Source organism: Melospiza melodia, chromosome 1, assembly GCF_035770615.1.
Source record: "Melospiza melodia melodia isolate bMelMel2 chromosome 1, bMelMel2.pri, whole genome shotgun sequence".
Classification (NCBI taxonomy): Eukaryota; Metazoa; Chordata; class Aves; order Passeriformes; family Passerellidae; genus Melospiza; species Melospiza melodia.
The window spans coordinates 19,131,796-19,158,642 of NC_086194.1; the positions used below are offsets into that span (position 1 = coordinate 19,131,796).

General features: G+C 35.2%; 1 protein-coding gene across 1 annotated transcript in view; it reads left to right on the plus strand.

Annotated features, from left to right (window-relative positions):
* DNAJC1 (DnaJ heat shock protein family (Hsp40) member C1) overlaps positions 1 to 26,847 on the plus strand; it is a 107,636-nt gene that overhangs the window by 39,728 nt on the left and 41,061 nt on the right. Inside the window, exons 4-8 of the mRNA XM_063150113.1 lie at positions 4,713 to 4,878; positions 5,753 to 5,850; positions 6,907 to 7,000; positions 16,358 to 16,448; positions 26,385 to 26,551. Coding sequence (XP_063006183.1) covers positions 4,713 to 4,878; positions 5,753 to 5,850; positions 6,907 to 7,000; positions 16,358 to 16,448; positions 26,385 to 26,551 — 616 coding nt within the window. The remainder of the gene's footprint in view (positions 1 to 4,712; positions 4,879 to 5,752; positions 5,851 to 6,906; positions 7,001 to 16,357; positions 16,449 to 26,384; positions 26,552 to 26,847) is intronic.

Genomic DNA, 26,847 nt, shown 5'->3' on the forward strand with positions numbered 1-26,847 from the left:
AGAATTTTCTGTAAATAATATGCAGAGTTTAGAAATAACCTGTAGAGCAGAGCTGTATGGTGTCACTGCTTGCAAAGCCCTGTATTGATCAGGTTTATTGCACAGTGTAATGATAATCTCTCAGCTGAGCACGTAAATGGAGAGTGGCCTTTAAGGCGTTGTTGTAGCGCCTTTCTAATACAGGTCTTCAGTAAGTGTGATAGGAGCTGCTCTCCCTGTTGTATTGGTTCTGGTGTAAGGTAACTCGAGCCTTACTCGCAGCTGCACAGCAGAGGAAAGGGTGGGAGTTGCTACTTTTGGAATCTTTGTACTTTAAATGTTGATACTTGGTTTGAATTGCGTGAGGCAATGGGCGGAATGGGATAGGCTCAGAGCCGGCTCAGGGCCCTGCACTGGGCAGAAGCCACTGGAGCCTCATGCTGGCACTTGGGTGGGAATCCCTTCCCTGCACCTGAATGCCTTGGGGCAGGGTTGGTACCACTGAGAGGAGAGCCAGCTGCAGGCTCCTGCTCTGTGCAGTGAAGGCAGCTGTACCTGGCTCTTACTGCTCCTCTCAAAGGTGGTGTAATCATTCCTGGTATGTGTGCAGGGACGGGAGCCAGCAAGAGCAGGAGTAAGGTCCTGCACTCTACAGGGGAGTGATGAACTCATTTTGAAACAATAAAACCCCTTCTCCGTGAATGTCATTCTTGGTGAATGTCAGAGGTGTTATTCGTTGGTGTGACAACAGAAACAGTGTTTAAAAAGGCAGATCTGTTGGCCAGCTACATGTAATTATTTTTCTAAAGCCTTTGCATTTTCTTATGTATCAGTGAATTTCTACTTTATCTGATGGCAGAAGCCTTTGTTAAACTATTACAGTTACTCTACTGACGGTGATATGACTGGGCTTTAAAACATGGTTTTCTTTTTGGAGAAAGTCATTTAGTTGCTCATGAAATATACCAGTATCATTATTAGTACTGCATAATATGGTAATACTGCCATGTTAGGACTTCTCTCCTACACACTTTTGAGTGAAACATGATCAAAGCATTCAGATATTCTGACACTAAACATACATGCAGCATCATTTAATGTAGCACTGTTTAACATTAAATTATCAAATTAAACATTATTAAATTAAACATATATGCAGCAGAACACAATATTTTATGTTTTGTATACATGCACCAGTGTGAAATTCTACAGAAAATTTTATCTTTAGGGTATGTAGAGATGGGTGCATTTCCTGCCATACACTTCACCTTTAGGGCATTTGTTGGTAAATCAATTTGACAGTGATAAATTTTATTAGCCTTTGATTATCTTAGTTTATGAAAAATAATTTTATGCGCTTTGGTTAATTGTAATTAGACGTAAAAGAAATCTTAGGTCTTAATTTCATTGTTTGTTACCTTTTTAAGGAGCTTTTTTTACTTACCAGGCCTGTCCTCTGTAACAATGTTGGCTTGATTACAGGAAACAAAACATTTGCAAAGAGATCAAAATACACTTGTGTAGACTAAGAAAGGTGTCTATCTTAGTACTCATTAATAATTAAATATCTGTATTTGTAGGTATAATTGTTCTGGCTGATGTTGTGCTGGATGTCTTTGACAGCTTGAGGAAAATAGGCCTCCCAAAATAAAAACCACCAGGGCAATCTTTCTGTAGTTCAGAATGGTCCTCATTAATTCAAGGTTATAGTATATAAACTATATCAGATCTCTGAAATTATTTGAAATATGAAATGCAGTGGTTCTCTTAAAGGGAAAAGTAAATTATAATTACATTAACATGGATGATACTGTAATTAGTTACTACAGTTAATGGATTTTTTTATTTGCAATGTAATTGATTCACAAAGAACTCTAAAAAGTATTTTATGAAATAAAATAGAAAAAAAAAGAAATGTTAATAATTTTGCAATTTGTTACTTTTAGTACAGGACTACCAAGTCTTTTATAGACTGCTGAGTTTTAAAATAAATACTCAGCATGGTTTTAAATGGGGAATGTGTTTGGCTTTCTATTTCTGTACCGGTGCTTTGGGGTTTTTGTAGCTTGTTGACTGCTACATTTCAGAGACAACTGGTAGGCATACTCATATGTGAAAAATTTGCTGTATTCTGTGTGCATATGTTTGTGGAAGAAATCCTGCAAATGTATCTTTTCTTTTTAGCTTGTTTTTTTTCCTACATAGAGTTACAATTAATATAGGTTGCCAAAAGAATGCTTTGTAATTAAATTCCAAATGTAGTTCTTGATGCACACGGATTAACTGTCTTTCATAGTTAATATAAGTGTCTGTACAGGAGATCTTTAATGAGAAACTTACCTTTAATTGAATCGCATTTGAAATTTGAAAATTAAGATTTAAAAATTATGGGAGCTACTGAGTTTCAGTAGGATCATTTTCCAGTTGAAAACCTAAAAATCATTGATATCTTTATTTTTCAAATACAGAGCTTAATTACTATTGAAAGCAGTGATTTATCTTTTAACAGTATATATTCTAAAAAGTGGGTTATAATAGAAGCGATCTTCCCTTAAAATGGCCAGTCGTGTGAGCCATAATGCTCATTGATAGTAAAATCAATAGAGCATTGATTCCGAGCCTTAATCCGCGCGGGCTGTTGTTCAGAGCAGCCACGTAGCCTGGTAAATACCCAGGGCTGTTTAAAGCACTTAATGCAAGAGGCTCTGCTGTCTTCATTTATTTTTTCTTAACAGATAATTTATAACAGAACATGGTTGCCAAATGTTAGTTTGAAACCTTGGTTTACATATTACTGCGTTGTTACCATCAGTATGTATGGACTTTATTTCATCGGTAGCCACTTTTTCAGTGCATCAATTAACAGCCCTTAGTATATAAGAAGGCAACTGCTTAATAAATGTATATTGAATTAGGTTGTACATGTATTTCTCTGAAGATTTCACAGGAAGAGCATCTTATGTAAAACCTTGTTATCAACCTAATTTGTTTTAAAGATGGTTCTGTTTCTAAAATATTCTCTTCTATTATCATTAAAGTCTTGTAAATGTCGTAATATTTTTAAAGGCTAAAACATCTAGTTATTTCTTAAACAAAAGTTAAGTAGAAATTTTAATTTTAAAATAACATCATAAGCAATTTTTCTGAGCAGAGTTTGTATTAAGGTGTCAGTAGTTAATTTGTTTTGACTTACTGGGAAAGGGAAGAAGTTATTAGTTCAAATTTTACAATAATAGATCTTAACTTTAGTATTCTCATTGTTTTAACGGAAGATAGAATTTTGTAATATGAATTTTACTTCTTGTATCATTCAGAACACAGCAGAATCCTGAGGTGTTAAATCTTTTATGCAGACATAATGGTGCCAACTTGAACAAATGTTTCATCAGAAGTTAGCTTTTCAGATACGCACTATAGTAAGGTATATTTTTGTAATTGAAAACCACTGCTTCTTTTTCTGCTTAAAACGAATTTGCTTTTGGAAATAATTTTTTTAGTACATCTCCAAGGTATCAATTTAATAACTATCAAAGTAGCTAGTGCAGTTGTTGCATTTAAATTGATTTACATGTCAAGACTGGCAGTTTAGCAGCTGCGCTATTATTCCTGGATTGGTCAATTTACTTGAGAAAAACCTACTACTGAGTTCTACTGACCTGCATGACAATATAGGCCCTATTTCTATTCCTGTAATTAGGCCTGCGACTAACTCAGAATATTTTTAATTAAAATATTTTGGTCAATGTGTTGCACCAAATTAGGCCTTTCAGTGCAGATTTAATTCTGGAAATGGTGTGATTAGAATATGTAATGAGTTGTGTTCAATTTAAGATTAACAGGTTGTGCATCTTGAACATACAGATTTATGAGTTTACTGGAGAGATTTTTTGTTTGAAACTTTATTCTGAAGAGTTAATTTTAAAAAAAAGTATTTGCATGTTTGTGGTTTATTTTTAAATTGTTAAAATACTGTAAATAGAGGACCTCAGACATTTCAAGATACTTCAAGACATTTGTGTGAAGGAAAAGGGATTGTCATAAAATAGTTTCTGTGCAGTTGGTAGGGTTAGTAATTAAAAAGTTTTAAAATAGATTGATTTTTCAAGACAATGTTTCAAATAGAAAATCAAAAACTGGTGAACTTCGTTTTCAAACATCAATATCAAGCCTCTAATTTAAGCTCTTATCTTACAAAGAAGGTATGATAAGTCTGGCATGTTTTTACCTAATGGATTTTGTGGTACTGAAGGACAAAAACAAAAAGCAGAGATGCTTCTCCCCTCCCCCCAGCACTTGTGCATTTAATTTGTAAAAGAAAAAAGGGTTTCTAGTGTTTGAGACATTTGTTCTTGGCTACCTATTTAGTTGTTCGTGGGTTGTTACTTACTTCGATCACTGAGACCTGCCCACTGATTACGGAGCACGTAGAACACATTTCTGGAAGTCTCTTACTTCAAAAGGGAATGAACTTGGGAGGGGAGGGGGGCAAGGGTTACAGGAACATTTGAATTTTTTTTTTCCCCGTGCCCCAGTGTTTGGAGCCTGTTTGTTTCCACAGGCAAGCCTATCTGCTGACAAAACAAGGCATTACTCTCTAAAAAAAAAATTTACTAAATGATCTTTTGTGTTTATTATTCAAGCACTCTGTGGATTATCTTTTGTTTTATAATTGGATGGTTTGGCTTATTTCATTTTTAGCTCTCCATGAAAGCCTGTTATGTTTGCTACTGTAGGTATGATGATATTCTGATCAATGGACTACCAGATTGGCGACAGCCTGTGTTCTACTACAGGCGGGTGAGAAAAATGAGCAATGCTGAGCTGGCATTACTCTTGTTCATTATACTCACAGTGGGTCATTATGCTGTGGTTTGGTCAATCTACCTGGAAAAACAGCTGGTAAGTATTGGTAATAAATCAAACTTGCTTCAGTTATTACTACTGAATTTCCTGTGGAAGTTCACATATATAGATAGATACCTCTGCCACTTGCCCTGGTTTTATTTTGGACTTTTCATATTTTAAAAATATTATATTTAAAATGATAATAATTACAGAAGGAGATATTCAGCATTTCAGAAATGGTAATCTAAAAACTACTTAATTTTTCTAGAATTGGTAATAAATTGCAAGAGCTAGTCCTGGGTTTTTATCTGGTAGGAAGAAGAGAAAAACTCTATAATTTGTTGATGAAGAATCATATGCTACTGTAGTCATATCTAAGGTTTAAAAGTAAACAGGCTTTATTTGTTTAAAAGTCATATTTGATTTGTCTTTGTTCTAAGCCAAATGCTTTTTTGTTTTGGGGGTTTTTTAACAGGGTGGGAATTGGTAAGCAGTATAAATCACATTTTTTTAATAAGTTTTATTTTTTGTCATATAAAAGTCTGTTGCACTTAGTAGACTAAGAAAAAAACTAACCATAACTTGAAAAATATTCATACATTAGCATCTATTTACTTTTTTATTTTCCACTGCATTATTGAAGTTGATGAATGAGAAAGGAGGCAAGTTGAATGCTTTCTCCTCTTGGAAAACTTTGATTACTATGGAGATACACATGAGTGACAGAACTGGACTTCATGTGTGTTTAAAGACTGGATACCATGGCAACAGTTATTGTTAAGATAGATCATTTTACCTAATCATGTAGGACCCCAGATACATTTGCATAAATGCTACTCTAGTGTTTACCCTTCACAGAAGAGTCCCAGTAACATTTGTGGTTTACATGCTAATGATAACCTGTAACCGTAGTTCTTTCTACATCAAGGATGAACTGCTTAGCAGAAAAAAGAGGGAAAAGAAGAAAAAAACAGGCAGCAGGAGTACAGATGAAGCCAAACTTGCTGCTCTAGACAAAAATGAAAGGTGGGAAAGAACTCTTGTTTTGTGCATTTTAAAACATTCTGTCAGCTACTGATTCCGTTCTCTCATTTTCTTTTTGCATCTTTGAAATACTCTGTGAGAAAAACAACTGTATTTGTAGTAACAGCCATTGCTGATGTAAAGTGTGCCAGTGTAGATGTGTTTTCAAGTTTGGATTTGTAAATAAACACATGGTGTTTATTCAGCAGATCAATAATCATTGAAAGATTAAGGTTGAATTAAAGGCTTCTGTGTTATAAAAAGGGTATTCTTTTTACAGGTTGATTTTAGGAGATTTTAGAACTTTTTCCCTCGTTAAGGGTTTTTGCCTTTGATTACAGTTAACAAATTTCGATTTATTTGAGCTTCAATTTATTCCTTTCCAAGCAAGGAGTTCTTATGGGGTTTTAATGCTTGTCTGATTAAATGCTTTTTATCTGATTAACTTAAAAAATGAGTGTGTTGGTAAAAGCTTCTAACACATTGTTTGTCAAGGAACACATAAGGAAATAGTGACTTTCAGGACACTCCAAAAGATAGCACTATTTCTTCTATTGATTCATAGAAAGAAATAAAGGGTTTAAATAGTTCACACAGCAGGGGCATGAACTGGATCAATGAGGGATGGAGATCAGAGACCATTCTGCCTGTCGTCTTTCTTGATGACATCAGTGAGTAATGCTCCAGTGAACTGCAAATGACATTAATTTTTATGTATTGTTTTGTTTATGCTACAGTCTTCATATCTGGTTGTCAGCACCCGTGAACACTTGGTTGAAGCTTGAGTGGTTTTTTGGTTTGGTTTTTTATTTAAACTGAAGTGATTATGTGGCTTATGAATTTATTTTCTTGAAGAAAAGTCCTTTTAGAAGATCAAAATAGAGAAATTATTCTAAGTTAGCTGTTAGATATTTTGAATTAAATGTTTATAATGTATCTTTATTATTATGTAGTCAGACATTTTATGGGAGTTGACGAGAGCTTAAAGGATAATGGGAAAGTTCTGGCTTTGAGATTGTGTGGCAATAATGAAAAACCTACCATTTTATTTGACTGCAGGGTACTGGACAAACCACAGTGGCATGACTTACTTCCATGCAAGCTGGGAATATGGTTCTGTCTCACAGTGAAAGCTTTACCTCAGTTATTCCAGGTAACAGTAATGATGTTAAATTGTGTTACTTAATTTTTCTTGATGGTGTTATTATGCATAATCAGATGTGTAGCACTTGTTCTTAATTAATTTTTTGGCTCAAACACATAGCATATATATATATATATATATTACTCTTTGGAGGCAAATTTGATATCAAAAGTTCATGGAAATATGAATGTATTTTAAATGCATATTAAGCTTAACAAGCTAGAGAAGCAGTTTCTGTTAGGCAAAACTACAGAATAAATGATGGGAGAGGGTTGAGGGGGAGATGGATGTATATCCATCTAATTAGGAATACCAATGTTTAAGTGATGTTAACAAAAGTACTTTAATTTCAAATCAGCAAATGCTGTACTTTCATAGCAAATTTTAATATGCCATTTAAATTTGGGATAACAGTGAAATTACTTTTTTTAATGGAGTTTCTTTCTTTAATTCATTGGATAATGATACAAATTGATACCTGAAATTGCTGAAGTAAAATAACAAAGGTATGGTTGTCATTTAGAAACATCAATGTGGCAGCCTTGCTCATAGTTATTGTGTTTTAATCAAATACTATCAACAGTAAAATCTAGCTGGCATTCAACCAATGGAAGTATTGTCAGATTAGTTACCAGAATAACTTTTTTAATATCACCTGCTCTTTCTTGGCATCTTCCTTAAATACAGTATTTTGTTTTTAATACCTTTGTCACTGGTAATAAGGATCAGGCAATGTGAGATGGATTTTTCTTTGATTTACAGAAATATTGAGTATTGTTTTAACAGTATAAGTAGTACAAATGGCATCAGTATTTGGGGTTTGTCTCTGTTCAAGCTGAAAAAGACTATAGTTATCATTCCTACTCTCTTATTTAAACCCTTGTAAAAGTTACAAATACAATAATGCCTGGTCTTCCAGCATCCATTTTTATAGCTTTTAACTTTTCCTACAAACAGAGCCAAAGTTAATCGCTCTCTGTCTGTTAAAATTTTCATCGGAACTTTGGGGCTGTTTTATTAAAAAAACCTTTATTTTTACAAGTTTGTAATACAAGTTGATTATGCTTAATCAACTGTTGTGTCCAAATTAAGCTTTGATGTTCATTGCTCATCAAGGTGAGTCAGATAGAAAATAATTAGGATCAGCAAACTTTGTTGCTGCATTTTTGAAACTTTATTCATAATTACAGTACTTCTCCTTTTGCTTTAATTGCAAAATTTTTAAAAGATCACACAATATAGTAAGATTAGTGAATAATTGAAAATTAGAACTTTTTATGGCTTCTTATAATTTTTATTATATTAAAATAGTGTTATGTCAGTATAGTAGGTTTCAGGTTTGTTCAAAAAGCAGCTCCTATGCCTGTCAGAATCGGCAGAAAATAAATAGAACAAAATGATATTTCATGCTTTGTTGGACTTAGCCCGTGTTTGGATTCCTATTCCATTGAATTAATAGTAGGGAAAAAAGCTGTCCAGTAACTCCTGGAATATTTGAGACCATCAAGCAGGGGTTTGGTAGCAGGGAAAGCATGTTTTGGAGGAATTCAGAGCAGGAGGGCTTTGAAGCAAAGAGCAAGGAAAGAGACAAAGGGTTCTAGAGTAAAATGGCCCATATAGAAATGACACTACTGCTGAACTGCAGGGTTTGATTTGTTGTTGTTTAATGTGACCTAGTTACATGAGTTTAAATGTACCAAACTATAAATAATCTTCAATGTTAAAAATATTCAGGACTTCAGGTGACTGAAATAAATTATTCTGGCTTATTATTTATTAATTAGTAAACAATACTTAAAGTAGTATCACCTTTTCTGAAGAGCATAAGAAGCAGTTGGAGCTGTGTTCTGAAATGATAGTTGAAAAGATATCTGGTGTGTTGTAAACACCTTGACAGAGAGACCTCTGGGTTCTTTTTTTATTTTGATGTATATTTAACATTTTGGCAAGATCTGCCTTAATGACCAACATGGAGCAAAAAGTTATCCGTACTTGTAAGATTATACCCTGGTACAGAGGTCCTGTTTTAAATCTGAGTGCTTTATTCTTCAGTAATACACAGGCTTGAGATTTCAGGGTACTTAATACTTTTAATAAAAGTAAAATCACTAGGGCAGAAGATGAAGGATCCTACAGATACTGAGTAGTGTTACGTGTCATGTTGCAAGTGATTGACATCAGGATGGATGCCACAGATTTTAGTTGTTTATTGTTTTAATCTAAATTATTTCTCCAGTTATTTAAGAGCCAACAAATAATTTTCAAAATCTCTCATTCAGTTGCAACAAATCCAGTTGTAGATGAATTTGTGAAAATGCATCCATATTTAAAGGAACCATGTTTGGGACAGAAAGGGGGAAAAGTTAGCAATGCTTTTAGGTGACTGTTGCTCTGCCACTGAGTTTTTCAAAGCCCAGCCAGTAAAACAGCTGAACTGTTTCCTCAAACTAACAAAACAGAAGCACATGCCTGTAACAGACACAAGTTCTTCCTCAGAGGAGACTTTATTAAAAAAATCCCAAAACTAATCAAACATAACAGCATAACAACAATAGCAACAAATAAAACTTTTTAGCCCTTCTTGTATTGATTTTTTTTTTTTTTTTGCCTAGCATCCATCTCTCCCCCTATTAGTTAATGTGAATATTCTTCTTGCAACAGCTGTGTCTGAGGATTCAGGTTGCTGAGCTTCTGCTCATGCCTGGCTCTCATTTATCCAATTGAGTGTCTTTCTCCTACTTCCCTTCCTCCTTCAAAATGTCAGATTTCAGAAGGAGGCACTTAAAATAATTAAGGTGGGCCTTCACTAAAGAAAAAATGCTTTGTTTGCATGCCCTTGTGATGGCCTATGCTATTTTATTGTAGCCTGCATTTTATGTCAAGAAATTGGAAGAAAAATGTGAGGGGAGGATGAGAGAAACTGAGAAAATGAGCAGGTTTTTTAAACTGTTGAAAATTGTATTTTGAGAGAAACTACATATATTTTTATATCCACACACTGAATTTAGTTAAATTTAGGAGTGAAAACAGCATTTTAAAGTTTGTTTGAAGAACCAAAGGGAGAAAAATACATAAAATGTATCATAAATCAAATATGTGCGCTGTGAAGGAAACATTAAGTGGAGTGTAAATTACATTGTCTATTACCAAGTTTAATTCTTATAATGTAGGATAAGAAAAAAAAAAGAAAAAGAATGAAAATTGTTTCTAAGGCCATCTTAGCTAATGCTTTCATGAAAACGACCTGGAAAAAAAAAAAAAAACAATGTATTAAAAAAAAAAAAAGAGATCAAAACTCCCCAAAAACTCAATTAAAATACTTGTTGAAACAGAAATTTCTTCTTAGAATGAAATAAACCAGCTACATGTGGTGTGCAAGAATTTCAGTTCAAATTGTGTATGTAATACAGTTGTGTTAAGTGTACTTATGTTTTGAGGGAGAGCTGCCATAAGTAAATTGCAGTTTATTCCAAAAGCAGCTGACTAGAGGATGGTTTTTTTTTTGGATGTCTGGACATATAACTTAAGAAAAGTGGTATTTTTGAAAAATGTTTTTAATTATTCTTCACGAAATTTTTCCTTCAGAAAGCAGAAGATAGGCATGTTTCTTAGGGTCCTGTCAACTTTACCTCCACACTGGTGTGGTGAAGTTTAGCAGTGAATGTCTTTATTTTTACACCGACTGAATTGTGAGCCTGCTGTTGTCCTGAGGGTAATGGAGCAGAAAGCATTTTTATTTGTTTCAACAGAAATGATTTCTTGTTAAGAAAATAAAGTTTCCTTCTTCTATTGTAATCCTGTAGGTGCAGAGCACACACCCTCACAGTGAGCTGGTGGGAGAACTGGTGGCTCACCAGTAATGAGAAGCCAGTTTGATCTCAGTACATAGTTGCACTGGATATTATAACCTAGTGAGATTATCAACAAAGCTTTCAATTACAATTGAAACTTGTGTTTATAAAGACCTTTGTGTAGCACAAAGTGAATTAAAACAAAAAAGCCAGTAATTTATTTTTATGTAGACTACCAGATGGTAATTACTGTAGCAGATTTAGTAGTCTGGAATAGATTCAAACTAGTGACCCAGAGGTGTTTAATTTCTTGGCATTTTTTCCTCAGGTTTTCTTTTAATCCATGATCACAATTCAACACCTGTTTAGAGATGGTTCAGCTTTGGCCTTAAACGGATTGGCAATGTGTCATTAAACTCAAGAAGCTTTGCCAGCAGGGCATCTCCTTTGGCAAGTTAGCTTCCAAGCAAGATTTGATTAGGTCAGCAAATGTATTTGTGAGTTGTTTCTGTCTTCACATGTGACTTTATATGAAATTGTGTGAGATTAAAACAAAATTTATTGCATTTAATAACATATGCCTTTAAAAAAAAAGAATTATTCAAGTCAGTAAGGTTAAATATCTCTCTATTTCCCAGCTTTACAGGGTTTTGAGGGTTTTGACATGTTCCAATTTACTGTAGAGCACCAACGTTGGTATAATTTGTGGGGAGCGAGCAATTGCAGGATGTGTGGCACGAGTGATTGCCCATTTGCTCTGTTTCTTGCTATTTCACAGCTGTTGGGAGAACCAAAGTAAGGATGAAGCTCTTGACCCTGAGGTCAATTAGAAGCTTAGAAGCAGGTCAGAGGAGAGTGGATGATGAAACAAGTATTCTGGATATATGCAAGTGAGCAAAAATAATTTGTGTCTAACAGGGTAATGCTTGAGGCTCTGGAGGAAGAATGTGCTGCAAAAATACTAAAAGTTTTAAATAAATGTAAGAGAGTGAAGAAATTTTATTTTAATTGCCTGCTGTGCTGTGGCAGCTTCTTTATATCACTGTAAGTCCGCATGTCCTACCACATGAGCTGGTGTGTAGGAGGCAATACTGGCTCTCAATTATTGCTGCTGGTCTGCTGTGGTATGAGGCTTCATGGGTGTGAAATGGGTCCCAGAGAGGCCTTGCAGCACTGACCTCTGTTTCCCCTTCTGGCTGCCTTTGTCTCCCCACTGGGCACATGGAATTCCCAGCAGAGCCTGCAGTGGCACAGCCAGCTGCTGGTCACACGGTGCAGGGCTGGGAACCGCGCCACAACTGCCCACGGCTGTACACAGCTGAAGAGCCTCCCCACACCTGGGATCATTCTGCAGGCAAAGCAGGATTTTTTGATTATAAAGGAGGAAGTAATGCAATTCCTATTTGTTTATTAGATTGCCTTTGGGCAAAAAGGTAAAAATGCCAAAGAAAAGTATAAATCGTAATGTTCAACTTTTTTTAAAGCATTATTTCTTACCATAACACATTAATATCACTAGTACAGAATCCTATCCAAAGAGTATTTTTGCTTTGGTGTAATGGCTGGAATTTTTATTGCATAGAAATAGTAAATTGAAGGAGGACTGGTGGAGTAAATTTAATTTAACTCCTTTTTTCTCTCTTTTTAATACAAATTGCTTATAATAATACTGTGCTCAAAAAGACAAAAAAAACTTGGTTCAATAGCTCCATGAAAGTATTTTTTATGTAATAAAAATTAGTCCAAAGAAAATTATTTCAGTATACTGACTTTAAGTATGCTTGTGAGAATTTTTTCTTCAGTTAAGTGTGCATTTTGTTTGTATCAGTCTTATACCCAAAGAACTAAAATGTGAACTATTTCTATCACAAAATCTGAAATTAAGATTCTCATACAGCAAATTGTTTCAAGTTGTTTGCTTCTTTTTCCTAATCTCCAGTTTCTTTTGAGGTAGACCAGAAAGCCAGGAGAACTTAATATTTACTGGAGAGGAAAATACCCAAACAACGAAAACCAAAAACCACAAAGCAAACAAATCAACAAAGCCTCATCACTCTCCCCAAAAATCAAGGAGAAACCAAAATGACTGAATCTTACTCAGAATGGAAGTTTTTACTTCTAGAGTTAGTACAGTTTGAATAAACACTGTATCTCTTGATTTAAGAGCAACAAACAAAAAACCACCTAAAACCCCAACCAGGACCTCAAACCCTAAAACAAACAAATGAAAGAAACCCTTCAAAGTTCAGTATCAGGGATTTCTGTATTTCTGTATAACTCAGGCTCAGCTTTGGACAATCTCAATTTAATAACATGAGATAATACTGATATAAAGGGAGAAACTATATTTTGAAGAATTTTTCAGTATTCTTCATTCTTATTTGTGGTTAAATATGACAGTAATCACCGGATTTTCCTATATGTGACAGTTTAAATATAATTCAGAAATATAGCAGAATTTTGCATTTCAAATACATTCTTTTTTTCATTCTGTTCTTTTTTTGGAAAGTATATATTTGAACTTATAATAAACTAGCATAAATCGGCCCTCTTCTTTATTCTTTATGCTTAACTAATTACATGTTATACTGCTTTAGTGATGAGAAGAAATAATGTATTTGTTTTGGTGGGTTTTTTTGAAAATGTCTTAAACTCCTGCAAATGAGAACATATTTCTGATTAGGTAAGATGGAGTTTTAGTTAGAGCTTTGTATTTGTTTCTCTTTTCTCTGTATCTTTCCGCCCCAGAAATACGAAATTATTACTTTTCTTACCTGTATTATGTCTTGAAGGTGAAGTATACATTAAGTATAAAGTGTTGATGTTTTGAGATACAAAATTGTTACTGAATCATGGGGAAGGAATATTAGATTGAAAGAGACTATATCTGTATTGTCAGTGTCTTTAGGGCCCTAAAATGCTTGTATTGGGACAAAATGACTGCTTATATGTATCACTTCAGAAAAGTAAAAAATCTGAGCATAAATCTGTTTTGAAATACTTACACTACCAAAACCGAATATTCTTGAAAATTAATATTCCTGTTTAGACTCATTGAAAGCTAATGAAATATGAATTGAAAGGGGCTTATTCACATGAAGGCAGAACTTTTCTTCAAAGAACTTCCTATGTTAAATGTTTTTCCAGTGGTTTTTAATTTTGACCTATAAGGTCTAATTCACATAAAATTTGTGTCTGTGATTACAGTCTTTACTCAGGTATGCCTTTTAATTGTTTACAACCTGTAGAGCCATTCTTATTTTTTATGGGATGGATTTGATTTTCAAATCTTCAAAATCCATTTTGAGTTAAGCTTTTTGTTATTTTTTTTCCTTTGCTTTTCTTTATATGTATACATTTGTGTATGCTTCAAAGTGTGTACTTTCCCCTTTTTTTTGTTATTATGGTCACAGCCATCATAATCTTACTGATAAGAAAAAAGACTGATGCTGCCTTTGTTACCTGCATATTACTCCATTTGTAGTGATAATCCATTCTATATCTATAAAGCAACAATTCTACCATATTTCATTTACGTGCTTCTGACTAGTTTTCTTTGTTGTTCAGCTATTGTGTCTCATTTTCATCTGAGCCACATTTCCAATTGTTCTGTGATTGACGTGCTGGAGAGATTGACAGTTACCCCCTAGTGCCTGCTGTCTGGAGATCCCACAAGCAATAATGGATTTTACACCAGAATTTAGCATCAAATATTGGCTTTCAGTGTCAAATGGGTTAAATTTAAATGCCAGTTAATTGTAGCCATTTTGAAATCATAGCCTTAAACAAAAGTGGTTTTTGGATATCCATAAGTCTGAGTCCTGTGTATGCCATGCAACCCGAATGTCTCAAACTCAGCAGAAATGAACTATTACATTTATGGCTGTTTCTGTTTCTTAACTTTTCAAGTGGGCCAAACCTTGACAGTACAAAGAAAGTTTCCAGCGTGGTAGAGAATTCTTATTTCAGGTAAACCAAAAAGAGAACCAGTGCTGATAGTAATTTTGTGATTCAAATATGTCTCTGTTAATGCTAGTTCTGCTGTAACTACACCTCTTTTTAGCCACAAGTCTACTTAAAAAAAAAAAAAACTTTTTCCCAATCCTAAAAGTATTAGTATGTGAAACAGTCTCTTCTGTTATGTTCCACAAGCAAAAAGTTATGTAAACCTTTAAAATTGTTTTTGTGCAGAGATTTCCTACATAAAACTGGCAAAAAAACCCCCAGAACTTGCTATTTCCTGTACCCAGAAAAAAAAAAAAGAAAAAAAAATTTGTAAGAAGAGTTTTGGAAGGAGGTGGAACTTTACTGAACTTTTGTGGGAATTTGTCAGAGTAGGTCTTCAAGCATCCTGACCTAATCAATGAGATATCTCCAAACCACTACAAAGTTCTGCTCAGAGCTTGGTCATGATTCCTGTCACATGCTCTCCTTCAAGTAGCTTTGAAAGGGTAGATGCAAGTGTAACATAAAGAATAACTTTGCAGGGAGAGTGGGATGATTTCTACCATTAGGGTCAGTGATAATGACTGCTTAGCTCAGATTTTTCTTTTCAAGATTTCTTAAGGAGTCTTTTTCATGTTGATGATACCAGGTTCTGTTTAAAAATAGTTGAAATTATAAAAAATGTTTACTACCATTTTACAATACATTCTGCATTCAAATTTAAGTTACCCTTTATCTGTAAAAAGCAGTACTGTTAGTGTAATAACACCAAAAATTATTTTTGGGTAAAAAGATATAAGATTAGGTCTATCTAATACTATAATTAATATTTGTGTAATACAATAGACATTCTGTGTGTTTGATAAAGATAAATAACAATTTCTCTATTTCAGCTTTTCTATTATGGATTCCTTGTTTTTGAATGAGTATAGAACTCTCTTAAACTGGTGAGAGTAAGGAAACTTTTCAGCAATCTGGTTGTTCATATTGGAAAGCTTTCAACAGAAATCTATAATAACTCATTCATCAGATTTTGGAAAGGTGTACATTATTGTGGTCTATGTGTGACAGGACTTCTAGTTTTATGTGTACATTTACTTTATAGATTTCAGATTAGAATCTAATCCTTGGAGGGGAAAAAATGTATATTTTCAACACTTTAATAGCAATGTAGAAGTTGTTATAAAAAAAAAAGGGGAGGGGGGAACAAGTTGGCACATGCAGTTAGTGTTACCTTAATGAGTTCACATTAAGGTGATTGCTGCATAGCACTTGCCTTTGTTTGTCCCTGCACTCACTACTCTAATTTAAAACATCTTTTTCTGCCTTGAACTTCCAGATTGCTGATTTGAGCAAAGTGGGTGCATGCTCTCTGCAAAGCTGAGGTAGTTTCTCCAACCATTTTGCTTTTCAGGTTGTCAATGAGCATCAGAGTCTATAATATCAACGCTATTACATTTGAGCCTTTATTATGCAAATTATATGTTTTAGACTGAAAATTGCTGTAACTCAAGGAAACAAATATATCTTAATTTTTTTTTCTGTGAGGTTAAGTGAGAACTTAAAACAGAGCCATTGCAATTACTTGTTTGTATAAGGATGCTAATGCCATTGCAACGTTTTCTTAAAGGATGCCAGACAATTATATGTAGAATATAAAGAAACAAAAATGAAGGAGAAAGAAGATGCCCTGGCTAAGGCTGAACTTGAAACACTTCAGAGTGAGTTTTTACCACTGTCTTAATAAACAAAGATGTAATACAATATACCTTCTACATTGGATGTATATGAACACTTTTCTAATCTTCTAAAATACATGCTTTATATATTTCTCTACTGCTGTTAAAATTAAATAAGCTTTTAATTTTGTGGCTGATTTTGCAGTAGGCTGCTGGTTTGCTCCTGTAGAAACATGCAACTCAGGTGATCAGTTAGATTATAGCAAGAAGAACATACCTTGCTAGAAATGTTGCTTTATGGGAGGGGAAGATAGCAAATGTACTGTACATTTTCAGAAGTGACCTCTTGGGGTTTTGAGCATTTTTCTATTCTCATTGTTTGTAAATTTTTTTTAAAATAATGTGTTCAATAATTCTTTTGTTCATTTTGAGTTCATTTTTGTGATAGAAAGTGGCAATTATTTGAATTTCCAAAAGGATGGATGCAGACTTCAGAGGTGGATTTGTGCTATTGTTCAAATAAATATTTAAAGTTTTTATACTCTTATAAAATAAAAGACCAGACAAGGCAATTAACATTTCCTTTAATGAAGCATTCAGAATAATTATAGGTGGCTTTTCCTTTTTTTCTTTCAGTTATTTGCTTTTCACAATGATTAAACCTACCCTCTTCTGAAGACAGTTTTAACAGTTTTTTGTCTGTGTTTGTATGTGCATGCTTGCTTTATTTACTGTACTTAAGTGCATGCTTTTAAGTTCCTTTATTCTGACAAGTGCATTGAGTGCTTTGTGATAATTTAGTGGCTTGGAGTAAGAATCAGCCTTTAGGTACTTAAAATACAGCTGCATTGTTTATATTTACAAAGTAGCTAAATTTTGTAAAATCAGCGAAGAGATCCAGTTCCAGCAATAGTTCCCAACTTATCAGTAGCTGAATCTATTTTGGGAAAATGGATAACATTCAGCATCTCAGTGAACATCATGGACCCTGGCCAAATCTAGCAAAATAGTGCATATAATGCTTGTTAGGAAGGCCTGCCATTATGTTTGAGATACCTACCACAAAATGAGTCCTTGAAAAGGTCTTGACTCCGGTTATTAAAAACTTGTTAAATTGTCAGATAGTAATGTATTACCATTGTTCAAAATAGCTGGCATGCATTCCTCATTGAAACCTGGGAACTACTGTGAGTTTAAAAAGGACTAGTTCTTGAAAGCAAAAGTGCAAATGAAAGTGTAACGTTATTAACATCATATTGTGCATGTTCCTGTGTGTCACTGAAAGGCCACATGCGAAGTTTTAAGTATTTCCCTGCTGCCAGGTGTGTTGTGAGAGTCACTTTTTTAATTGTTACCTCCATTAGCAGTGCCCATCCCTGAGAGGCACAAGTTTGGCCTTCCAAGTCACCCCTGACCTCTCCTAGAAACACCACCCTGTCCCCTGTCACGCTGCTGGGTGCCCCACGGCATGACTGCCACGTCTGCCAGGTGACCCAGTGTCACTGGTGTGACTGCCACGTCCGCCAGGTGACCCAGTGTCACTGGTGGGTGTGACTGCCATGTCTGCCAGGTGACCCAGTGTCACTGGTGTGACTGCCATGTCTGCCAGGTGACCCAGTGTCACTGGTGTGACTGCCACGTCTGCTGGGTGACCCAGTGTCACTGGTGTGACTGCCACGTCTGCCAGGTGACCCAGTGTCACTGGTGTGACTGCCATGTCTGCCAGGTGACCCAGTGTCACTGGTGGGTGTGACTGCCATGTCTGCCAGGGACCCAGTGTCACTGGTGTGAGCAGGGGCCAGGCCTCACTGGTGTCACTGGCATCCTGCCCTCCCCTTGTAGGGAGGCAGCAGGCAGGATTGAGAATCGCCACCTGTAATCAGCAGAGTTTGAGATTTGGCATGGAATTATTTGGTCAGCCATAGCAGTGCTATAGCTGGGCAGCAGAATGAGCTGTCAGTTACCTTTTTTTCTAATAAGTAAGACTCCCAAGAGAGAAACAAGAGATGCATCCATGTTACCGTAGGCAAAAAAAAATTTACATCGTTTTTAACTGAAGCTTGCATGCAAAGCATCTGCTAAATTTGCTTATTTCATTATGTTGCTCTGCATTGTCATATCACAATTAGCATAGAAAGGTTATAAATCACCAAATGTGCATTTTGTTTGCCCCCAGTCTTCTTAATTTTAGACACTATCTCTGGGATGCGAGGTCATAATAAAGGTTCTGTTTATTTAATTGAGTAAACATATATCTCATGCTGATTAGCAATAGCTGTTTTACATTGCTTGTTTTTTTCATGCCCTGACTGCTGGTTTGCCCCCTTGTCTGTCTGCTTTCCTGCTGAAACTGTGCAGTATTCTGTAGGCAGCTTGAACTAAAACCAGAGTAATGTACTGAAGGAGGAAAATGTAGTTTGCTGAACAGGAAAGAGAGGACAGTATTGAGATGTCATTAAAGTTCTATTTTTGGGAAGGAGTGTGAAAAAATAATTTCTTGGTAAGTTAATATTATGCACTTTTGATTTATTTTTCTGGCACTTTTGCAGTGTTTTTTATCACTTCTCAATCCATCCAAAACTGTCATTACTATCTTAATAAAATATAGCAACTTTACCTTACAAAAACAGAGCAACTTATAATAGTCTTAGGTTTCTAGGAAATGGGGTTTTGTAGGAATTACAGGGATCTGTATATTTTAGACACAAAAGTAGAAATTGTTTGCATTACATTTTCTGATGCATTTTTCACATTTAGATGGAAGAACACGAAGTTTTATTTTTAAATGGAAGTCCTTTAATGAATAAACTTTCTTCCAACTTTTCCCTCTTCTGTGATGTCACGTGTGTGATCCCTGCATCAGGGAGTGGTTCCCTCCCAATGGATAGCCCTGTTCCTCATAGTCATGGGATGCAAAGTACAGTAGGTCTTAGCTGCACAGAATAGCATTATTAAACTGAGATGACATAGGCATACAATCTGGATAGATCACTCAGTTTTTAAATTTAAATTGCAAGGTTTGAGTAGTTATCAGGACAAATTCTAGCAGCTCTCAAGCTGTTTTTGCATGGAGCTCTTCTTTCAGTTATGTCCATTTGAGGGGGAAACACATCTATTTTTCTTTCTTTATACTTAGCCTTGGCAGTTCTCTTACTTTTCATTCTTCTGAGTTTGTTTTCCCTGACATTCAGCAGGAAAACTTAAATTTATTCTTAAAATATGTCTTTTTAAAAAAAGGGTGCCTGCTAAGTATTGCAGGTGAACTCTTCACTGGCATCCCAGTTAGGAAATATATTTGCATTGTAAACCCAGAATTCTTGCCATGATGTACAAGGCATCTGGAACAATCTATGGCAGGAAACTGTTTTGTTTCTAGTTATAAACCATGTTGAATGGTATGTGGGGTTTTCTGCTTTTTTCTTACCCATATCTTTCAAACTTTAACTCAAGTACGAAATGACAAGCCCTGTGGCTGCTTGATGAGCTGCCTTTCTGTGTCAGGCTTTTATGATGTGGTAGTCTCTCCACAGAGTCTTACAGCACTCTGACCCAAGTGCCTGCCACCAAACATCCAGAGCGGTAATGAAACCTTTAATGCATTTGATTAGGTTTGGTTAGGCTTGCTTGGTCACCCTTTTCTGACAGCTTGGAATACAGCATGCTGCTTGCATAGCTTTGTATATTGTTTCATGAAACCTAGGGATAGGAAACATCATTAGGTCATTTAGTACAATGGGTTTATTTCAGATTCTTACAGGTGAAAATCAGTGGAAAATACTGATTCTCCTGACTTGTCTTACTGGACTTGTACCAATGGTGCACTTCAGCATTGCACTTCCTTGTTACTCAAGATACAGCACTGATCAGTAAACCTTGAGATGCCTTTTGTTCTTCATGATTTGTTCAGATAATTAATTTTGCTATTGTATAGTTATATCCTAATTTCAGTATGAATTTCTCCAGATTTGGCTTTCAGTTGTTCATTACTACCTTGTCTGTGCCTAAAAAAAATTTATTTATGTGCAGGTTTTCTTAACATAAAGCCTTTCTTGATCCCTTGATTTCTGTGGATCTTCTGTACTTGATCTAGTTTTGCACTGTATCTTGAAGTATTGGACCCTGGGTTTGTTATCTTCTGATTATGAAATCGTGTTTCTTCTGTGGTTATTACAGAATCACAGGTTATGTTATTTCCTATTGCTCTGATTGCTCATTTCAGGTTGCTTGTCCATCATAAGTGCAAGCCCTGATATCAAAGGTTCCTTGCCCAAAGTCCCTTCTAAGTACAGATGTGACATAAGACCCTCAACTGTGTAATTTTCAAAAACACTTTTGATTTGATTGGTCCCAGACTACCAGCCAGTCCATGTTCCTACTTCTTGTGCTTTCCTCTTCACTGTGAACCATTTGGAATAAATTTGTGGAATCTAGCACTCTGCTGAAGGTTACTCTCCTTCCAAAGAATTGATAAATATATTGGATAATTGTGTTTAGTATTAATCTCTGCCAAAATGCAGTGTTGACATGGCTGCTGAGTAATGATTTGCTGACAGGCAGGTTCAGAGAAAATTAATTTATGCAATGCATGCTTTTTTGGTTGCTGTGGGTGTGAATGTTCTGATCACTTAATTGTTACCTCTGAAGCCTAATTATGGCAAACTATGTATCATCCATTTCACTGATTGTTTTGGCAGGCCTGCTGAAAGAATTTTGAACTTTTAAGCTTGTGTATTTCTCCCAGTTGTTTCAACTAGGCTTGTGTGATACCTCTCCCCACAAAACTTGCTTTAGACTTTATGGAAAATATTCTGCAAAAATGCAGTGCATGAGGTCCATTTGAGAGAGGCATGCATGCTTCATTATATGTTTGTTGGAAGGCAAATTAATGCTCAAATATTGGAGCCTTGTTTCTAACCCTTTTATATTTTGGGGGAAAAAAGTTTTGGGAAGGGTAGATCTTCAGAAAAAAAGATATAAGTCATCAAAAGCTGTAGCTTGAGAAGTCTTTGGTAGCTGAGGATGCATTCATCCCTGAGCATGTCATCAGTCAGTTTGTTCAAAAATAAACTAGCTTGTATGTCCCAGTACAGAAGATGTATATATCTGTCTATAATTCTTGATATGTTCATATAATCCCATTGACTTTGAGTGTAGAAATGTGTACCTTTTTTTAAGCATATGTGTGTTTGCCATGTATTTGCATTGATATTGAACATAATTTCCTCCATTTTCTCAATATACTGTCAAAACTTTAGTACAATTTTTTTCCCAGACTTCTGGATTCTTTGTGTTTTGTCTGACTGTGTTACTGTATGTGTAAGTGAATTTTTCTCTTGTCATGTTTTCAACAAATTTTAATGTTACAAATGCTTTGGTTGTCTTTCATAGTTGCATAGGTAAGTGAACTTTGTTGAAAAACAGAGATCTCAATGCAGTATCTTACTGATTTGCCCAAAAGTCAAAGGTAGTTTGCTGTCTACCTTTTTGTGTGGTCATATTTCTTGCTTACTAATGCATGAGATATCAAGCAGTTTGTCCCTTTGATTTTCAAGATATCACTGTCTTTTTTTGACTGTATTTTCTGTGAATTCTTTCTCATGCTTAAGCTTAGAAGCCTTACAGAGACCTACAATTTGATGTGTCAAAATTTCTTTGCAGAAGTTCAGTGCTTAGTTTTGGTTTTATTTCTTCCTTTGTGAAGCAGTTGCTTTTTTTTTTTGTGGAAAAATTCTCTGAGTTCTTTATTTTAAGATCACCTAATGTGTACAATCAATATAATTTTTTCTGAAAACTTTAAAATGCAGGACCTCTGATACTTGTTATGGGAAAAGCATCACTGTTTTATTAAATGGCACTTGATCCATAAAGTCTAGCAGATTCCTTATCTGACAGTATCTTAATGCATGATGTATCTTAAATAACCATTAGCTAGATACTATTAATTCTGCCAGTGATAAAATTGATGTAGTAACAAGGTGGAAGAACTAATGAGGAAGTGTCTGATTATGTGCAAGTGATTCATTAGACTTCAAAACTCTGATCATGGCACCATAAACTAGTAAAATGTAGAGCCAATAGAAGAATAACATTGGAGGCCTTTAGAAACATAAAATTTTGTACTTTAGGAGAGTTAACTAATTGTTATCTGTAATGTCTGGGGATCCCAGTGATAGGTCTGTTTATATGCTGTTCAAACATAGGGGATGTAACTGTATTTCTCTTTTTTTAACTCTTAAGTTTTTAACTACACATTCGATTTTATTCTTCTGATAAAGAACTTGATAGTTCTTAGTAGGTGGAAAATACTTGTAGAAAATTAGATTTTTGCAGTATAAATTCAGGAAATTATAAAACAAAATCCCTTCTGGTAAAAAAGACTAGAACTCTGTAAAAGTTATGAGTCATGTAAAATACTGATCAATTGACATTGGACTGATAGATATCAAACAATTTCCATTGTGTTTATGATCTTGGATTCCATATGCACAAAAACCAAATTCCATTTGTTTTTTGAATTCTGTTTAATAGACTAAAAAAGTTACTACACTGTAATTTGGCAATGAAAGTACATTATCTTCCCAGAAAATAGTAATGAGAGTAAGTTTTTAATTTACCCTGTTGAAGTCAGACTCTGTTTTACCAAGATTGTTTTGTCTCCCTGTGTTTAGTTGTATGAGTGCCAGTAACTCTGGTTATAGTGAAGATTTGCTGGATATGGGTGCCCACTGTGGTCTGACTGGGTCTCCAGCAGATACTGAGCTCACTGTCACAGAATTGAGAGGAACCTAGGAAATCTTTACTGTATGTTTCTCCTGCATTTTGATTAGGTTTGTGTGTAACAATATTAAAACAATATTTGAGACTGGAGGAGAAAAATGTCTTTTTAAAGCCTGTTCTGTTATGGTAGATGGCCTAAAACCAGCAGCATTAGAAAATGACACTAAATATTAAGGGTACACTTGTGTTTCAAAACTCTGAATCACAGCTGCAGTTGTCACTGCTGTCAGCACGATCAAACACATCCTTACTTTAGGTCCTGGTGGTGGGCAGCTGCACCAACTTCCTGGCTGTCTGTCAGGCCTCAGCAGATCCAGGATTCAGCTGTCTAGGCATCATCAGTATTTGGAAAACCTGATCCATATTCTCTTCAGGGCAAAGTGTCTGGTCAGGTGGGAAGTGTCTTTTAGGCTGCCAACTGCATTGCTGATAGTGAAACGATAGCATGAAGAAGGGAGGTTTTCTTCCTGAGTGTCTCCTGTGGACTTCTGTTGTTTGGCTGAAATAGTTCCAGTGGTCTGTTTTGCTTTCTCAATATTCACCTGAAAGAGCGCCAGGGCTTGGCTGCCTTAATTTGAGGCTTCATGCCGCTAAACATAACTTCTGAAATTCCTCTGTCTAAAATACTTTAAGATATTACCATTAAACTGCTTTTATGTTCTTTCCTGTTCTAAAAAGTGGCTTTGAAAATTCTGAGGTGAAACTGTTCTTGATACGTTATTGGGAGCCCTATGTCAAAGGTGCTGTGACTTCAATTTTATTTATTTATTTTTTTAATTCAATATGACAGCCATTGTGGTATCAAGAGATATGCTGAACTCCTTCATCTTTTTGTATATGCATGGGAGACAGTAGAGATAAGGTTTTTTTAATTCTGGCTGAGTGCTTGTTTGAGGTTGTACAGCCATCTTCTCTAGGTGGGGTTTCTCGTTCCTTTGATAGTCAGCAAACAGCAGGGTGTCTTATCTATGTTAGATCTTCCTCTGTTACTTAACTGCCTGAAGAAAGCCTAGATACTGTCTTTGATACCTCATTTTAAAGTGGAGCACAGTGTTCTCTGGAAATAGTTACAGAATTACTTCCAAAACTACAGCAAGGGTGTAGATGACCTATTCCAAGCTATGCTCTTCATTTTTAAATGTTGGTTAGAAGCATTCAGGCTTTAACTATTTGCATATTTTGATGGGGAAAATTAATAAGCAATAGGTGATGGGGTGCAAGATTCAGGAAAAGCCAACTGTCATGGGGTGTCTCCACTGTTGAGTAATTCCAAGTGAACACATAGAGTGTGCTTGATTATTTTGAGGGATTGAAATAAGGTGGTGAAAACTGTCATTGAAGTTAACTTCCTAGAGTATTTTTGTTGGTATCAGTGTTTGCAATGAAGAGATGGTAAAGCTATTGTTACTTATCCATACAAATCTTAACAGATTCTAGAAGCTGTTAAGTAAAATGAGAGTATATTGCATTAAAATGAGATAATATTTAATATATGTGATTTGATTATAAAATTTACCTTTTGAAATAAACAAAAAATTGTACCTGTGTTGTCTTTACTAATATCTGCATAGTGAGACAAATGCTGCTTTTACACTTCTGGATTTTCACTTAATTTTGAGGAGTATCTGTCATTTCATTATATTTTCTACACATCCCTGCAGAAGGCTGCTAAAAAAATCCAAATTTTAACTTAATATTTAATTTATTGAAATTTGACAGGTAAAGTTAAAGATTCTTTATGAAAAAAGGTCTCTGAACAATGTACAAGGAAACTCTGAAGAGTGAAATGTTTAAAAGCTCATTCGTCATCCTGTTAACTTTCAAGATCTGTATGACTTTTCTGCTCATTTTGGACTTGGAACAGTTGTCTATCCCTTTGTTGTTTTCTTAAATACTCAGTTCCTAGGGTTTGTCAAATCTGTGGAGTCTTTTCACTGTGCTGTTTCTGCACATATACCATTAGGAAAAGAAATTCTGCTTCAGAGTCTGCAGGGAATAGTCTTCTGTCCTCTTTAGGAATTTTTTCAAGGTTTCCATGAAAAACAGATTTTTCTCCTCTGAAGAATTAGGGCATGGTTAAAAAGGCAGATAAGCTGATCAGACAAGTGTGGTTCTTCTTTTCCTTACCCACCACCTTTAAATGACTTGGACCTTTTTCTATTTGTATAAGTATTAAGAGCAGTTTTCTACTTGCTTAGTAAATTGAAGTAGTTTGCTGAGTGATTGGGTGGTTGTAGAAACACAGTAGTAGGGAGAGGAGCACAAAGTTATGCAGTGGAGAGTGAAAAGGGGAGTCAAGTGTAGAACTTCCTTCTTGGTTGCAGTGGAGTATTAGATCAGCTCTTTCAGTTTAGGAACATTTAGTCATTGTCAATACAGCATATTTTGAAAACAAGAGGAAAAACCAGAAGAGTCCCACTGGGCACATCTGAAGTTTCTGGGTGCTTTCTGAGTGTTCAAGCATCTTTCTGCTCCTCATCTTGTTCTTCCTAAGGTTCTGTCAATTGTCCATTTTAAATCTTGCTTTTGAGATCATTTTATATAGTGGAGGCATTTTTAGGTGCTGAGTTTAGGTTATTGTGGTCCTTCCTTCCTTTCTTTCCCATAAGTTTGCTGCTCTCATTTAATACCATTTGAAGGGCAGAGAGAGCAGAAAACAGTAATAATCAGTGTTGGAAATGAGGTCCAACATTTAAATCTCCTTAAATGTGTAAGTGTTAGAACAGAGCTATTTGTGGTTTGAGAAATCTGAGAATAGAGAAGCCATCTGTTGACTCAGAAGCTTCTTCTTAGCATAGCTGACCATAAAGTAGTACAGAATTGTCTAAAATTCACCTTTCTAACTCTGCCAATTTCTCTGAAGCTGGCTGGACTTCAGAATCTTTTAACAGCTCCTGTGCTTTTGCCTGTACTAATCTTCTTTGCCAAGTGGTGTAGCAGCTACGAGAGCTAACTCATCTGGCGCTTTCCAGCATAGTTCAGATGGAAGAGGAACTAAGTGGGTGCATTGCCATTTACTTCTAATAAAAATAAAATTATTATGCAAAACTCTGATTCTCTTTTTAACAAAGAAATTGAAGGCACTTCCTCAGTGGAAATTTTAAGATAGGATTAAGAAATGGGGAGCTAAACCTGCTTCTGAATTATGCATGCCTGCAGTACTAGTAGCATTACTTTTTCTTATTTTTTACTTTTGTATAGAAGAGAAGAAGCCTAAAGTCAAGAAACCAAAATTGGAATTCCCTGTATACACCGCCCTGGAATCAAGTGGGTATATACCATCTTATGATCATGGAGCTTCAATCGAAGAGATTGAGGAACAGATGGATGATTGGTTGGGAGGCAGGAACAGAACCCAGAAAAAGAAGGTAGGTTCAAAATCTTTCATGTTGTTATGTATTTTAAATGCTGATTCATTTGCTTGCCTCTCAGGAAAACAGAATATTGTGTGTATACCACCTCAATATTCATATACCATTCAAGTGTAGAGAGGTATTAATTGTCTGACAGAGATATAACAGAAAAATTATATTAACGTTCAGTGTAATTTGTGTAATGATACTGGAAATGTTGTTATAATAAGATGTCGATGATTAAGCCATATGAAAGCTCTCTATGGTTTCTAATATAAATACTATTCTTGTTCACTGGAAATTAGTAGAAC